Raw genomic sequence first — 17322 nt, 5'->3', positions numbered from 1 at the left:
GCCATCCTGCAGCAAAAAAACTTCAGGACCAGACTTCAAAGAGAAACTGCTGAGCTCCAGTTCATCTGCAAATTTGACACCATCAGCTCAGGATTAAACAAAGACTGTGAATGGCTAGCCAACTATAAAAGTAGTTTTTCCTTCCTTGGTTTTCACACCTCAACTGCTAGAAGAAGGCCTTATCCTCCCTGACTGAACTAACCTCGTTTTCTCTAGCCTGCTTCTTGCTTGCATATATATACCTGCCCCTGGAAATTTCTACTACATGCATCTGACGAAGTGGGTATTCATCCACGAAAGCTCATGCTCCAATACATCTGTTAGTCTGTAAGGTGCCACAGGACTCTTTGCTGCTTTTGAAAAACAACAGTGAGAGATATTATCTTTAGACAGAATCAGAGGGAGTGGTAAGTGTTATTCCCCCAATCTTCAGAAGGCTTCTTGCACTCATTGATAAGTTTTCTATTTTAACAAAAAGTTTGTCTCCAGTGGCTGATATACACAATAATGATATTGTTCAGGGGTAGGAATGTTTTAGGACTACGCTTAGGTTGTCTCCCAGCTTCATGGAATCCGTTGGTGAATGGGGGAATATCTGAAGAGTATAAAGTAGGAACTATCCAGTAAACTTAATATACATTCATGCACACACACATATACAATTTTTATGTATACATACATATACATTAGATATACTGAATTTATATATAAAATAAAATCTGTGTGTATGTGCTTGCATTCCTGATTCATAGATTCCAAGTGCATCTAGTCTGACCTCCTGTATAACATAATCCATAGAACTTCCCCAAAATAGTTCCTAGAACATATCTGTTAGATAAACATCCAGTCTTGATTTCAGAATTGTCAGTGATGGAAAATCCAGCATGACCCTTGGTAAATTGTTCCACTGGTTAATTGCCCTCACTGTTAAAATGTTATGCCTTATTAATGTGACATTATAATCTCTCCTGACGTTTTAAAAGACAATTAATAAATACATTCTTGATTTCAGCACCTGGAGAGTTGTACTACAGGAGATTATATTAAATATTAGTAATGTGCTACTCTAAAATAAGTAACTAATTTCCAGTATACATGTCTGTTGGTGGTCCAAATGAGGAATAATTTTTGTAGGAGAATAGCCACCTGCTAGTCTATAATGGTAACTATCCAATAACCTCAGTGGAACTTTATTCTCTAATCATGCTGATTAGAGTTTGCCAAACATTTCTGACTGTCACCTAATTGTACTGCAGTTAAGTTCCCCAGATCCATAGTATTCCTGGTGGAGAGGGGATCATATGTAATTCGTAGTGTTCTGCCCGACTGCAGAAGTTTCCTGCAAAGGGAATTAGATTCCACAGAGACTATTTTATGTCATTGAATTCTAAGCAGCTTTGAATATGTACTTTTGTTTCCAGATCTGTGCATTTTTTTTAAAAAGGCCTCTCATTAGGAGTCACATTCTATCTTAGCAGAGCCAATCTTTCACAAAGACGTTTCTATAAACTCTTGCTCACCCACGCATCCAACCACACACAAAAGGGATGGATGCTGAAAGTAGGTACAGAACTTCCACGATTTTGGTTTATAACATGTGCTGTGGAAAACAACTCCATATTTCCATGAGCAGTAACACATACACCCATTTCACTAGTATCAGAGTCCTTGGCTACACTTGAGAGTTACAGCACTGTTGGTGCCTTTATGGCGCCGTACCTCACTTCCCGTCCACACTGGCAAGGCACATACAGCGCTGTATTTCCGTTGTTGCAGCGCCGCTTGTACTCCACCTCCCCGAGAGAAATAAAGAGTATAGCGCTGCTGCTGCAGCACTGGGGCACCAGTGTAAACAGGGAATAATCTTAGTACTCTGTGACTGACCTCCAGAAGCTTCCCATAATCCTTTTAAGTGAAGGTCCCGCTCTTTGTTTTGTTGTGAACTCCGGGTTCCTGGACTGCTTATCAAAAAAACACACATTGTCACTGTTTGCTGTGAATGAGCAGAGGCAGGGGGGCTCCTTTTGGAATGCCCGCAGCTAGTGTTTGCTTGAAGAAAGGGGGATGGAAGGGGCTTGAGGAGAGAAGCAGCACTGCGGGCAGGAGGCGGGGGGGGGGGTCAGTTTTGGCAACATCTGCTTATCTGGTCTGTGAGGAAAAAAACAGCTGCTGTTTGCTTTCAGTGAGTGAGAGAGGGATGGGTGAGGGGGTCAGAACTTGCAAGGCAGCTGCTGACACAGTGTCAGCTCCAAAAATCCACTCTGTCTCCCCCCCACGCTCCCGGTCACACTCCACCCCACACCACCCCTTTTGAAAAGCACATTGCAGCCACTTGAACGCTGGGATAGCTGCCCATAATGCACCTCTCCCAATGCCGCTGCAGATGCTGCAAATGTGGCCACGACAGCGCGCTGGTAGCTGTCAGTGTGGACAGACTGCAGCGCTTTCCCTACTCAGCTGTAGCAGACAGGTTTAACTCCCAGCGCTGTACAGCTGCAAGTGTAGCCATAGCTGTATCCAAGTCACTGCTTTCACCTGGAAATTGTTTACGGAGAAAGAAATTTCACCAGTGAAAATGCAGTTTTGAAAATACTAAAATGTAAGGATTTTTCAGTGTGTTTTATTTTGGAACCCTCTTGCATTTCTAGCTTCCGGTCATGACCAGACATGCAAGTACCAAAATATTGCAAGCAAGCAGGACAGATTCTGATCTCACTGATACTGCTTCAAACTTCGCCACTAACACTATCAGCCCTTATGCAGTCTTCCTTTGGCTCCCGATCAGTTCACTGGAGGCACTATTGCTTTTCTGTCATCACGGGCCCTTCTGCCTCTACTGTCTCTTTCTGTTCTCCTTCCTTTATAGCTGAGCTTGTTTTCCTTATTAGTTCCAGCTGTGGGTACTTACTCCATGATTGGCAGCTGTGCTGGGGCATGCTCAGCTTGGTTGCCTGTGGGGTTGGAAGGCTCTCTTTTTCTCTTCTGCCTGTAGCCTATATGGGGTTTGTTAACCCCATGATAAGCTCTTATTTGACTTCAGACTGAATTGTTCCAGAGTAGTGAGTGGTGAATTGAATAGGATAATGGACTGGTTCAAGATTGTGCAATAACTCAGTGCCAAAGCTGGGACTACAGATCTCCTGACTCTCAGACCTGTTCTTTAGCTAGTTGGACTTACCCCCTCTGACCAGGGTACAGTCCAGACCAGTGTGGGGCTCTGTCATCCCTGCCCTGCAACCTTGGGTTCCTTCCAATGCTTTGCTGAAGTAGCTCCTACCTGGGATGCTCAAAAAACAGCCTTCCACCATGCAAGGCAGACCCTGAGTGTCTGTGTGTATCTGCAGTCTGATAACTACACTTGGGTTACACTCTGGCTCTCATCAGCCTTGGTTATGCCACAGGCTGATCCCAATACACCCCCGGTCCCAAATTCCCCCCAGAAATGTATGTCTTGTACTGCCCAGCCTTCTCCTAGACAATACAGATATTTTAAGTCTGTTATTCCTTTAAGGAAATAACATGCCAATTTATTATCTAAAATAGTTATTCACACACTTCAGTTTAAACACACTGGATTAGATAAAACAGAAAACCAAGTTTATTAACTGCAGAGAGAGAGATTGTGAGTACAAGTAATGAGACATAAAAGTCAGAAATGGTTACAAGAAAAATAAAGATAAAGTGGTTACTAATGGTTACTGACTTAACTAACTATATCAGATTCAAGCAAAGTTTCTCACCACATGCTTTCAGCAGCCATACTGGGCAAACTCTGTGGGTCACGACTTTTCCCCAAGATTCTAATGACTGCTTCCTTTGTCCATTCAGGAGCAATGAATGCAGTGGGCTGGGAGAGAGAGAGGTGCCATTGGGTTGGGTGGGCTGTTTGTCCCTCCTTTTTATAGTTTCAGTCCCCGTTTTGCAAAACGTTTCCAGATGAGCACTGATAGACAAAGGGCTAGTCTACACTGGCAATGCTAAAGCACTGCCATGTCAGAGCTTTAGCATGTCTTGTGTAGTCACAGCAGAGCACTTCTCCATAAGAGGCGTAGATACCAGTGCTGGCGCTTTAAAGTGCTGAAACTTGCTGCGCTCAGGGGGGTGTTTTTTCCATACCCCTGAGCGAGAAAGTTGCAGCTCTGTAAATTGTCAGTGTAGACATGTCCAAAGAGTGTATGTGGAAGGATGTTCCCTGCTGGCTTTTCTCACTTGTTTGAGCTTCCTTTGTTTCCTTCCCTGCTTGATGGCTCTGTTCACTTCTTAAGTGAAAATTAAGTAGAACACACGTTCCTTTTCTTAGGATAGACCTGTTTGCCAGCTTCCATTTGGGCAGGACTGTGTGGTGTGGAACTTGTGTTAATAGCACCATAGAGAGGAATCTTATAACTTCACATACACTGTTGCCACACACATTTTACCAGGACAATACTGATCAGCAAATTATGAGTTTTTAAATGACACTTTACCAGGCATACTTTGTACAAGGAGAATTACAATAGTGTGCATGGTGTGAATACAGGGATGTATTCTGTCACACCCAATCCATTATCTAAATTAAACTTCTATACTCCAGACCTATTCGTGATTGTTCATCACTAATTTTCAGCCAGTGGAATATGCTATAAGTCTCATTACGTTACAAAGAGAAGATTCTGGATGAAGATTCCATTGCACAGAAAAATTACTGTAGTGTTCAGATGTTACTATACCTATGACAATAAATTTACCTGTCTAGCACTGTTAATTAGACTGCAAGCTCTTTAGAGTACTGATTGTCATTTTTGTTATATTTTGACATAGTACATAGTGCAGTGGTGCCCAGATATCTGACTGAGGCCTCTAGGTATTACTACAAAACAAAAAAAATAATAATTAGTAATGTTAAAAAGCAAGGTAATTAGGCTGAAATTTTTTTATGCTCAAAAAAGAAATCTGAATTGCAAAACCAACACTGACTTGCCTGGGTGATGATAGCTCACACAGGTAGGAAAAGAGCAGTGCAGGTTCCCAGATGAATAAAAAGAACATTAAATGTTTCTATTTATTTTGTTATTTGGGGACAGTGCTTTCCTACTGTTGTTCCAAAACCACATATGCCTAATGAGAGTCTGTTTGGAAACCATTAGTTCAGGCTTTATTGCATCATTTTAGGCCAGTGAGGTTTTTAAATACAAGTTGTGTAGACTGATGCTGAGCGATTCAGCTTTGGACCAGAGCATTAGTTTGTTCATGAATGCAAACTAGTGGTTATTTTCCCATTAAAGTCACTGGGACAGATTGATCACTTGTATTTGGGTAGAGGCAAACAAACAATATTGACTAGTTTGTCTGCTCCTGTGAACATGAACACGACTGCTAATTTGAACCTTAAATATTAGCTCTTCCTCCTTGGTCCTGACACCCTTTGAGTTCTTAGCAGCAATTTTAATGCCTACTCCAACCATATTTTAGCTAATGTTGTACATGTCAAAACTGCAGTCCTGCAATAAGCTGCAAGATGGTGGAATCCTGTCTTTATCAGGAGTCCTGTTGAAGTGAATTACATTCCTCACACATCAGCCTACCTGCATCTCATCTCAGGACTGAAATCTGAGCTATTTTATTCTTTTCGCGCACCGGAGGCTCTCTAGAGCCATTTTAATCTTTGTTACTATCTATAGATTCTCTCCATCTTGTTGATCTCCTCCACGTACGGAAGTACCTAGAACTGTAGAGAGCATTCAGTGTGTCTTTTCCCCAGTTCTGCGGGACCAGGTACCAAGAAAGAGAGTCACTCCCAGGAGCTTCCTAACAGTAGGAATTGGTACAGCTAGTTGAACTGTGTTGTGCGAAGGAGAAACTGCTGCTATATGTAGTCTCTGATACTCTGGTTTTTAGCACTTATTTATGTATGGACAAGAATAGGTCCCATATTGAGCCCATGGAAATCTGTTCATAATACAGAATATGAATGATTAAAAAAGAATAAAAGCAGCAGAGAATCCTGTGACACCTTATAGACTAACAGACGTTTTGGAGTGTGAGCCATACCATCACTGGTTCATTCACCTGCACGTCCACCAATGTAATATACGCCATCATATGCCAGCAATGCCCCTCTGCTATGTACATCGGCCAAACTGGACAGTCTCTACGGAAAAGGATAAATGGACACAAATCAGATATCAGGAATGGCAATATACAAAAACCTGTAGGAGAACACTTCAACCTCCTGGCCACACTATAGCAGACCTTAAGGTGGCCATCCTGCAGCAAAAAAACTTCAGGACCAGACTTCAGAGAGGAACTGCTGAGCTTCAGTTCATCTGGCAAATTTGACACCATCAGCTCAGGACTAAACAAAGACTGTGAATCGGTGCCAATTACAGAACCAGTTTCTCCTCCTTGGTTTTCACACCTCAACTGCTAGAACAGGGCCCCATCCTCCCTGATTGAACTAACCTCATTATCTCTAGCTTGCTTGCTAGCATATATATACCGACTCCTGGAAATTTCCACTACCTGTTTTCTGATGAAGTGGGTATTCACCCACGAAAGCTCACGCTCCAAAATATCTGTTAGTCTATAAGGTTCCACAGGATTCTCTGCTGCTTTTACAGATCCAGACTAACACGGCTACCCCTCTGATACGTAAAAAAGAATAGGTCAGCGGTTCAGACGTTAGTCTGGGGCTTGAAAGACCTGCTCCCCCGCAGGCTGTAACTTTAGGCAAATATCTTACTCTGTCTGTGCAGTTTTCTTACTCTTACCTTTCTACCTCATGGGCTATTGTGAGGATTAGTACTTCCACAGATAGTGAAGTGTTTGGACACTAAACTAAAGGGGGCCAGATACATACCTAAGGGCATGTCTACACTGCCCTGCAGTTCTGACTGTGGAAGTAGGGGGGGGGGGGGATAGCAGTGTACAGCAAAGGGCTGTCCTGAACCTTCCTCATGTGGACACTGGAGTCACAAATTTAAAGATTTCTAGTTCATACTAAGGTGATCCTCCTCAAACAGAATTCCATTAATACTAATTAGGAACCTTTAATTTTGCCCCTGCAGCATCCACATGAGGAAGTTACAGTGCAGCACTTTGGTGCACACTACTATTCACACGTGAGTAGTAACTGTGGGGCAAGGTAGACATGCCCAGAGGTAGATGAGCGTTTTCACTTCTGGACACACAAAATGGCAACTAAAGTATTTTAACATTCTTCTCGGAGTAGCAGCTGTGTTAGTCTGTATTAGCAAAAAGAATGAGGAGTCCTTGTGACACCTTAGAGACTAACAAATTTATTTGGGCATAAACTTTTTTGGGCTAAAACCCACTTCATTGGATGCATGCAGTGGAAAATACAGTAGGAAGATATATATACACAGAGAACATGAAAAAATGGGTGTTGCCATATCAACTGTAACAAGTGTAATCAATTAAGGTGGGCTATTATCAGCAGGAGAAAAAAAAACTTTTGTAGTAATGATCAGGATGACCCATTTCTAACAGTTGACAAGAAGGTGTGAGTAACAGTATGGGAAAAATAGCATGGGCTTTGAATAAAGGCTGGGAGTGGATGGGTCATTACACAAAGTAAAACTATCTCCCTATGCTATTTCCCACACACACACACACTTATACTCATTCTTCCGTTGCTCACTGAAAGGAAATAGCTCACTGCCAATTTTCTTTTCCACAATCCTTAACAAAACCAGTTCAATTATAGATATAATATAGGTAAGGGAGCCTCAAACAGTAGCCGCAAAATCACATTTAAGCATGTATTTTTCTATTATCTTTGAACTGTTGCATAGTCACTGAGAGCCCACATCTGAGTCCTTCTGCAGTGTGTTGCTTTCACCCAGTCCATGCTGTTGGGGGGGGGGAGGGAGAGCGGGAGGGAAAGACTATGCAAATTACCAAACAATACTCTGTAGTATTTATATTTTTATCCCTGCTTTGTTGTAACATATAGTGGAACCTTCATCTGAATTTTCGCTCCGAGCAATTAATTTGTGTTTCTTTGGACTACTTCCAGTAAATCCAGAGCAGCCCTGCTAAATCTTTGAATTTAAGATTAATACAGGGGAAAATACATTTTGATCATCACAATTACTTGTAATAAAATCCCCAAGGATTCAGTTCAAACTGTGGGAAGTGGAAAGGGTGCAGCTCAGCAACACAGAAGAAAGATACCTGAGCCTGATTCTCATTAACATTCTAGCAGTGCAAAGAGACCTGAAAGATTATGTAAATGTAAAAGTGCTTCATTACCTTTACTACATTCTAGAACTACAATGTAACCCTGTGTACAGTAATAAAGATAAACATAAATTTAAATAAATATTTTATTTATTTAATCTTAAAAATAAAATACTGTTATCCAATTGCACCATATTTTTACTTATTGCAGGAATATTCCAGTGTCTAAATCACAGAAAAAAGTATTTTTCCCCCAGCTCTGATCCTGCATGTCTTTTAACTGAAGGCAATGGAGTGAGTTACATGATTAAAGATACGTATATAAGAATTTCAAGGAGTGAGCCTACAGGGCTTAGTCCAGCTAGTGGGGAAGGGAGGTAAAGGTGCTTCTTCCACCATCTATTCATTTCTGCTGATGCTGGGGCTGACCCAGTGGCAGGTAGGCTGGTGGTAAGGACTGCTGGAGGGAGTCTTTCAGGCGAAGGAGGGACTTGGTATAGCTGGCTACACCGGTTTGATGACTGCTGACAACTAAGGTCCCTTTGAATCATTCTGATGGTCCAAAAGGAGATCAGTGGGGCTGAGGTTCTGGACCTTAATGGTTATTTAAGCAGCTGATTAATATGAGTTTAGCTCCACATACGTATCAAAACATGTTTCACAGTTTGATGATTTGTTTAGTTATCTATTCATTTATTTAAGTGTGCTAGAGACTTCATAACAACTTAATTCAAAAATGAGAACATTTTTAGGCAGTTAGTGAACTCCGTGTGTCCTCTAAACTTACTAGATTGCCCAGATATTTAAAAAAAAAACCCAACAACATCAGCAATCCTGGTACTTTCCAAGCCCACCAAGCCACCTCCTCCCCAGCTGCCCAAAGGGAAAGATGGTATCTGCAGTATGGTTTAGAAGTCACCAAATCCGGCATCGGGCAGGCCACAGGAGAAAGTCAATTGCAAAGCCAAGAGCCTCTCATAGAGAACACCTCGCCAGCAGTCCCCTCTCATCTCTACGCATTCTGAAGATTTTGCAATGAGAGCCAAATTCCAGAGGTGAAATCTGGATCCCATTCTAGTCAATGGGAGTTTTGCCATTGACTTCACTGGGGCTAGGATTATATTCCAGATCACAGAATCATAGAATATTAGGGTTGGAAGAGACCTCAGGAGGTCATCTAGTCCAATCTCCTGCTCAAGGCTGGACCAACACCAATTAAATCACCCCAGCCAAGGCTTTGTCAAGCCGGTTCTTAAAAACCTCTAAGGATTGAGATTCCACCACCTCCCTAGGTAACCCATTCCAGGGCTTCACCATCCTCCTAGTGAAATAGTGTTTCCTAAGATCCAACCTAGACCCCGCCCCACTGCAACTTAAGACCATTGCTTCTTGCTCTGTCCTCACTTTTCTGGTACTTCCCAGTCTATAGACTGTTTGGCATTGTACTCTGTTATTTCACATCCTTAGAATATAATATTCATTGCAGAAGGTTGTACCTTCCAACTTGGGCCCTGCAGGTAAGGAACTTTGGACAGGTCGCCATGCTACCCAAATATCTGGATATTATTCAATATGCATGTTTGAAATGGCACTGCTGTGTATTTCAGAGTTTTGACAAGGTGCCATGATTGTGTCAATGTGCTCAACCCCTTTCATTGTCATTTCAAAGCAGTCCAGATCCAAGGCTGTTGATGTGTGCATGTGGCACTATTAAGAGAATTCCTATTAATGGTAAATAACTTATCATACAATGAGGTTTCTTCACAATACGTATTGTCGTTATGAAATGTGAACACCAAAAACAAGGTTTCCCTGTACTTCTGAAGAACTCTCTTCTCTTATTTTAATAATATGATCCAAGTTAATCATAGTCAATAAACATGAGAAAAAATTTGCACGATTGAGGGGTTGAGTGAGCTCAAATGTGTTCTTGTTCTTAAAGCCACCCTTAACAGCATTAAAAATGTATTTTTTTCACAAGTCCTGTCAAATAATGTGATGTCTGTCTCACATTGTGCTTTACAGGCACAATTTACCTTGTGATGAGTTGGTCTTAAATTCTAATTTGTACTAAAGTGTAACCTCTGGTATAAGATTTGTTTGCTGCTGTGCACAGTATTTGAGTCAGTTGGGCAAATTCTTAACTGCTTTAAATTGGTTTCACTTGATTGTAATCAATGGATGTGGCACAATATTTGTACAAGACTTAAAACAACTCATGGAAAAGACAGAGATTATAGTTGATATATATCAACAAATTTGCATTTTGGATATAGATGGATATGGATAGGTATCATGCATATTACAATGCATATTGAATATGGCCATTGATTACTCTTGGATTCTTTATACTGTGTATTGATCTTTATATCAGACACTACATTCTGTTCCCCATATTATGTATGTTGGATTTTACAAAAAAGATTAAACAATTGTCTCAGGATGACTCGATACAGACCCTTACAAAGTAGTTTCCAAATATTATCCTCACCAGATAGATCCAAGAGAGCGATTAATACAGAGAAAGAAGAAGCAAATTTTACTTCAGTGTCAATGCAATGAGAAGACTGTTCCCAGTAGAATTGGAGAGATCATGCCAGCTTGATAGTTTTATTGCCATTTCAAGAGACCTATTATGGTCCTATTAAAGTGACTTTCAATTCCATATTGCTCATACCTGAGAGAAAGTAAGATATAATATAGTACATTTTAGGCCTCAGGACAATTCTTTCATCTTGCTCATCGTAAAAAGAAAAGAAAATCTAAAAGATGACTTATTTTGTGATATGAGGACCCTGGTTTGTGCTGAATGTAACATTGTTTGCTGGTATTTAAGTCTGTAATTCTTTTATACATTTTGTCCACTCGCCTAACTTTCCACACATGCATTCCAATTACTATCTGGTATAGTTTTTATTTCTCATGAAGAGTAAAGGGTACTGCTAGATGTATGCAAAAAAATGTGACAACAGAAAACAACAAATTAGTTGGAGTATGTCAGCTTAGGAGAACATTTCTGATATGAGTGCTGTAAGGTTGTTAAATGAGACTAACTCATTTGTCTCACTGTGGAATGACAATAAGAATCACCATGATATAATAAAATCTTGCCTGGGAAGTGCCTAGAAGACTCTTTGAAGCCTAGGGTGGTTTCCTTCCATGGATTTTGACATAGTGATACATGCAAACCACATTCTAAATAACTGTGAAATGAAACGGGTTCTGTGGAGAACAGATGGATCGAGGCTAAATATGATGATGTGCACTGGAGACAGGAACAGATTAAAACCACAAGGGGAGACTAAAGGAGAATTGGAAAGAGTAGGGTATTTGAACTAATTCATTCATCATTTCCAGCTGATAGTTCTGCCTTCAGGCACAATGAATAATACCAAGACAGCATCTTTTAAAATGTGTGTGTGTTTTGATGTAGCTCAGAATTCAGAGCCATACTTCCTGGTGAAATTAAAAAAAAAAGTCCTGTACTGTTCTTAAAAAAAAAAAAAAATTACTCATATTTCTAAACACCACATGTGCAACATTGTTTAGTTTTCTGTACTTTGGCATGAATTGCTATTTTAATAAGTTAGACCAAACTCCCCTCTGTGACACAAAGCCTTTGAAAACGGATTTTTTATATAGATGTTCTGTAGCAGTTAGGAGACTTGATTCCCCTTCTCACATCCAGGCTATAGAGCTCCAGTGCTTTGTCGTTAAGGGCAGGGCCACCCAGAGGATTCAGGGGGCCTGGGGCAAAGCAATTTCAGGGTCCCCTTCCATAAAAAAAAGTTTCAATACTTTATTCTCATGGAGGCCCTGCGGGGCCCAGGGCAAATTGCCCCACTTGCCCCTCCTCCTCCCCCTCCCGTGGAAGCCCTGGGAAAAATAAACATTTAAAAACCTTCCACATCTCGGTACAAAGCCAGTTTTGAGAAAACTTCTTTTCAAGTCACCTTTACAAGGAATCACTGGTTCTCTGCATCAGCTAGTGCTAAAAGGCACTAAAGCTCATTAAAAGGGTTGGACACATATTTTCCATCAAATTTTTTTTGGATTGAAAACTAGGGTGTTTTACAAAGCAGAAAAAAATCACGGACAATGTCTGCTTTCCTTCAAAATTTGTTGTGATTTTTTTAATTGAAAAGCTGAAATTAGTCTGCCAAAACCTGAACATGGTTTGGGGTTTCAGAAGTATGTGGCCAAATATTTGCTGCTTGCTGTGTTTGTTTAAAGAAACAATAAAAAAAATTCTGCTTAAAAAAAAAATCCTAAACTTTTGAACAACCTCAGCTTGTGACCAAATGCCTGAGCCCATCCAGTCAGAGCTTTTTCCAGATTTCTTATACTCTGCTGGCTTCCTTGACTCACATCTATCTCCATAATTTTGCGTTCATTTAGCTTAGAACATAAGAACATGAGAATGGCCATACTGGGTCAGATCAAAGGTCCATCCAGCCCAGTATCCTGTCTACTGACAGTGGCCAATGCCAAGTGCCCCAGAGGTAGTGAACCTAACAGTGATCTCTCTCCTGCCATCCATCTCCACTCTCTGACAAACAGAGGCTAGGAACACCATTCCTTACCCATCCTGGCTAATAGCCATTAATGGACTTAACCTCTATGAATGTATCTGTTTCCTAGAGACTTGCTCCATGGAGTTCCTCCCAAACTGGAGGCGGTTACTGTGGGTTTGTCTTTAGTATAGCTTTTATGTTCATACTCCACGAACTGAGCATTTGATCTTGTTCCAGAATATGGGATGAGCCTATGTTATGAAAACTGAAATGCTCAAAATAGCAAATGCATGTGAATGGACACAGGGTGCTAAAATTAAATTTACCTGGAGTTCTCAAATGGGGGTTGAGACCCCTCAGGGGGTCACAAGGTTATTACTGAGGGTCACAGGGTTATTACTGGGGGTCATGAGCTGTCATCCTCCACCTCAAACCCTGCTTTGCCTCCAGCATTTATAATAGTGTTAAATATATAAAAAAGTGTTTTTAATTTATAAGAGGGGGGCACATTCAGAGATTTGCTATGTGAAAGGGGTCACCATTACAAAAGTTTGAGAACCACTGACTTAACCCCTCTGGAGCCTCGGGGAATGCAGGAGCGGGGGGTCTTCCTTGGTAGTTTGGGAAGGAGGTAGGTGGTATAAAATATTGCTCTTCTCATGTGATCCCTCCCCCATGGAAAAGATAACAGCTTGGCTCTTTGTGTTAAATGGCTGTCTGCAAGCCTCAAACTGCTTAATGAGTTTTAGGGTATGGAAGGCTGTGCCTCCCCAAACAGCCTGGCTCTGCCCGCTATCTGAACCCCACCCACTTCCTGCCCCCCAACTGTCCCCCTCAGAATCCCCGACCCATCCTGCTCCTTGTCCCCTCACCGCCCCCCCGAGACTCCTTCCCCAACCACCCTCCCGGGACTCCACCGTCCACCAACCCCTCCTGTTCCCTGTCCCCTGACTGCCCCGACGCCCCTGCTGAGTCCTGACTGACCCCCAGAATGCCCATGATCCAACCCCCGTTCCCTGTCCCCCCAGAACCTCTACCCCCTTCCTGTGCACTGATTGTCCCTGGGACTCCCTGCCCCTTATCCATACCCTGGCCCCGGCCCCCTGCCATTGTGCTTACCCCAGCCTCCCGCTCTCCCGGAGCCTCAGCGCACCACGTCCAGGAGTGGCCCTGGACAGCTCTGCAGTGGCATGGCTCCCTGGAGCTCACAGCCCCGCCCCCTTACAACACGGTTCTGAGAGAAGTGGAGCTCAGGCCCCGCTAGGGCCACGCCGCTTTAGCTTTGTCCAGGGTCGCTCCTGTAGGCGACGTGCTGAGGATCCGAGGGATGGGAGAAGGCAGAGGTGTGGCAGGGCTGGAGTATTCTCTTGGGGACCCCTGTGGGGCCCGGGACCTGGGGCAAATTGCCTCACTTGCCCCCCCCCTCCGGGCGGCCCTAGTCAGGGGCAAGATTTAACTGGTAGGTCTGCATACATGTCTCCATAACTCTTCCCAACCTACTCCTGCTTCAAACACCCTCAGCATTATAATGGCTCAAACCTCCCCCCCACCTACCTGGAACAGTGCTGCACAGCATACGGAGGGATACAGACCTCTAAATGAGATCTGTAGATCATGTCCTCCTTAATGTCGTTTTTAACGGTTACATTCCATGAGTTCAGATTCTGATATCCTCACCGAATGGTACCGTACACTGCATGCAGCCCCACTGAAATAAATGGGAGTACTTGAGAAGTAAGGTCCTTCTCAATAGGAGTAAGGGCATCTAAATCTGAGACTGAAAGGAGTACTCGAGCAGTAGGGAACTTCTGTGTGTGAGTATGGGTATCAGAATGTTGGCTGTGGTTAGCCAAGCAGAACTGTGCCTGTTAGGACCTCTGAAACTCTTCAGTATGGCATGACTATCAGGATCTGACAGAGCCTGAACACTGTTATTCATAACAAACATGGAGAGAGAAAGAAACATTTCGATAATTGTTTTGAAATGTTAACAATCTCCTGAGAAGTCTTACAGGAAGTGTCGTGTACGAACTACAGAGAGATGCAGAGCACTTGTCAGTGAAGGAAAATGTTGTGAAATATCTTAATACTGCGGATGGCTGCAGGTTAGTTTGTGAGAGAGGAAATGATCTGCATGGGTTTCTGCTCAGTGGCATAAATGATGCAGTTTGATGCTTCTAATATAATTCCCTCATTCTAAGCAAGGTTCAGTAATAATATTGAAAAAGATATAAAATGTACCATTTGCCTGAAAACCTGATTCTCAGTCTGCTATTTGCATTTCAGGTTGCCAATCTGGCCTGTTCTATCTCCAATAACGAAGAAGGTGTGAAGTTAGTCCGTATGGCAGCAACCCAGATTGATAGTCTGTGCCCACAGGTAGGCAAAATTCTTGCTGCAAAGTACTCAAGGACTGTTAAAGCATTAAAGAGCATAAGGTATTTGACAGAGAAAAATGTCCCATATGTAGATTATAGCCTTGCCTTTTTCATTATATTGTTGACAGCCTTGGAAAAACTGTGAAAAAATACATTTGTATTTTGAGACTTGCTTAATGAACAAAATGAACACAGTGCACAGCTGTGCTTTTAACATAGTATTTAATCAATTTGTTCTTTCCCTTGAGCAAAGTTTTGTCATTTCTTGTAACAACTTATTCTAAATAATAGGTAATAAATGCTGCACTCACGTTGGCTGCCAGACCCCAGAGCAAAGTAGCTCAGGACAACATGGATGTCTTCAAAGATCAGTGGGAGAAACAAGTGAGAGTTCTCACTGAGGCAGTTGATGACATCACTTCTGTGGACGACTTCCTCTCTGTCTCAGGTATGGGGATCAAAGGCGCCTCCTACAAATAAACTCCTAAATTAAAGTAATGGTCACCATTAGAAAGGCAGCTAGAATTACAGCTGAGTCATTAGTGCGTTCTTTCATCCACTTAGAATGCTGGCTTGCTGAACTCAGTGGGAGTGACCCAGGCCTACCAATTAATCCCTAATAACTGGTCACATTGTACGTGTGTTTCTGTCTTTTGGGAGATGTTTTGAATTTCAAACCCTGATGGGGCTAAAACAATTGCAGGCAAAACAAATATACATTTTTATCACCAGTTTTCCCCTTGTTATGGATAAAATTCATTGCTAGTGCATGTATTCTTAGTTGGATAGCTACCTATCGACCGAATTTGCACCTTTTGGTGTCCGGTGGCTAACATATGCAACCAAAATGAGTTGAAGGTGTTGCCCCTATAAAAAGAGAGGCTGGGCAGGAGCCTGGCTGAAAATCTGGCCTTCAGTGTTTTTCTGTGTGCTGCAGTAAATGGCAAAGCAACTTCATGGAATCAAAGAAGTTAAGAGATGGAGACCCAGATTCTTTGGTGCAATCCATTCACTTTGTGCCACGCAGGTGGTACAAAATGTATGGATTCTGGGCAGAAATATTCAGCAGAGATTTTCCTTTGGAGGAAAATTCTTCACTGGTGTAAACCTGGCAGAGGTAACTACTGTGCCAGTAACTCCTGTGCCGGTCACTCCGGTGCACACACTAGTTGTTCTAACTAATATAAGGACCAGGCAACCAGTGAATTATGGAGTTATCATTGGCTTTCTGATGCACTCCCCCAACGTGCACCTAGCAGAGCTCAAATGTAGAGGAGGACTGAGCCTGGAAAAGACCTATTAGATTATCAAATCCGTTTCCCCACAGTGCAGGATTTCTGCCTTTGCTGTAATTAGCAGAGACAGCTTCAAGTCACAGAATTCTGAGTTGGTTCCAGATTCCAAGCCTCCCAGACTTCAGGGTTTGTTTAAGCTCATTATAAAGATATGGGTCACAGGCAAAATTTGAATCCAGGTCTGGGTTTGGATTTCAAGTGTCCCCAAAGTTCAGAGGTGTTCATGCCAAGAGTTTTGGCTGGACCTGTCTCTATTGCCAATAAATACAGAAGAATTTGGACCACTCTTTTTACATGTATTAATGTCTTGTAACAGGCTGCTGCCACTGTTTGCAAATGTCATTCTTGATTGTCACAACCCTTACCCAAGAGTGAGAAAGGATGCTTTACTCTCTTTCATAGTCTTGCTCAGATTGTGACTCATCACTGCAAGCAAATGGGTGGGAAGGGGAAAGAATGGAGTATAAGTTGAAGGATACCTAATGTGGCCCTTCACCCCTTTGCTCAGCCATCAGAGTAGCTGGCCAGGAACACAATAGAGAGCAAGCTGTTCCACAGAAAGAGGTAAAGTATCTTACTCCTCACCCAAATACAGGAAAGAAAGGAAAAGGGATTTGGACTGTCTGGTTCACAGTCTTTTCTCTCTGTTGCTTCTGGGGAGATGTAAATACACATTACTTCTTATGGCAGAATGTAAAGTTACAATCTAGCTATAAGCAGCTAGTGATCCTGCTGCAAAAAGTTGTTTGTTTGTGTGTTTGACTAACTGTTGCAGGTAGCTTGTTATCCTATCAAGATATAAGGTAGGTGGAATTGGCTGTTATGAGAACAGGACATAGAGTATGGGCTAAGCAGTCTTTTGAGAGGATCTCTGAGAGCAGCCAAGCCTCGGGAGACAGCATGGGCTGAATTCTGTGATGATTCTTTCATGAATAATACCAAATCCTAGTAAAG

At 42.2% G+C, this 17322-nt stretch overlaps 1 protein-coding gene across 2 annotated transcripts in view; it reads left to right on the top strand.

Moving 5' to 3' along the window:
* The window catches only part of CTNNA2 (catenin alpha 2), an 826679-nt gene that overhangs the window by 719757 nt on the left and 89600 nt on the right, over nucleotides 1-17322 (top strand). For both annotated transcript variants that reach the window (XM_075066660.1, XM_075066659.1), the window contains exons 10-11: nucleotides 14982-15074; nucleotides 15365-15521. In XM_075066660.1, the coding sequence (XP_074922761.1) occupies nucleotides 14982-15074; nucleotides 15365-15521 (250 nt within the window). The remainder of the gene's footprint in view (nucleotides 1-14981; nucleotides 15075-15364; nucleotides 15522-17322) is intronic.

Source organism: Chelonoidis abingdonii, chromosome 5 (assembly GCF_003597395.2).
Source record: "Chelonoidis abingdonii isolate Lonesome George chromosome 5, CheloAbing_2.0, whole genome shotgun sequence".
NCBI lineage: Eukaryota > Metazoa > Chordata > Testudines > Testudinidae > Chelonoidis > Chelonoidis abingdonii.
This window is presented reverse-complemented; position numbering and strand designations above follow the sequence as displayed.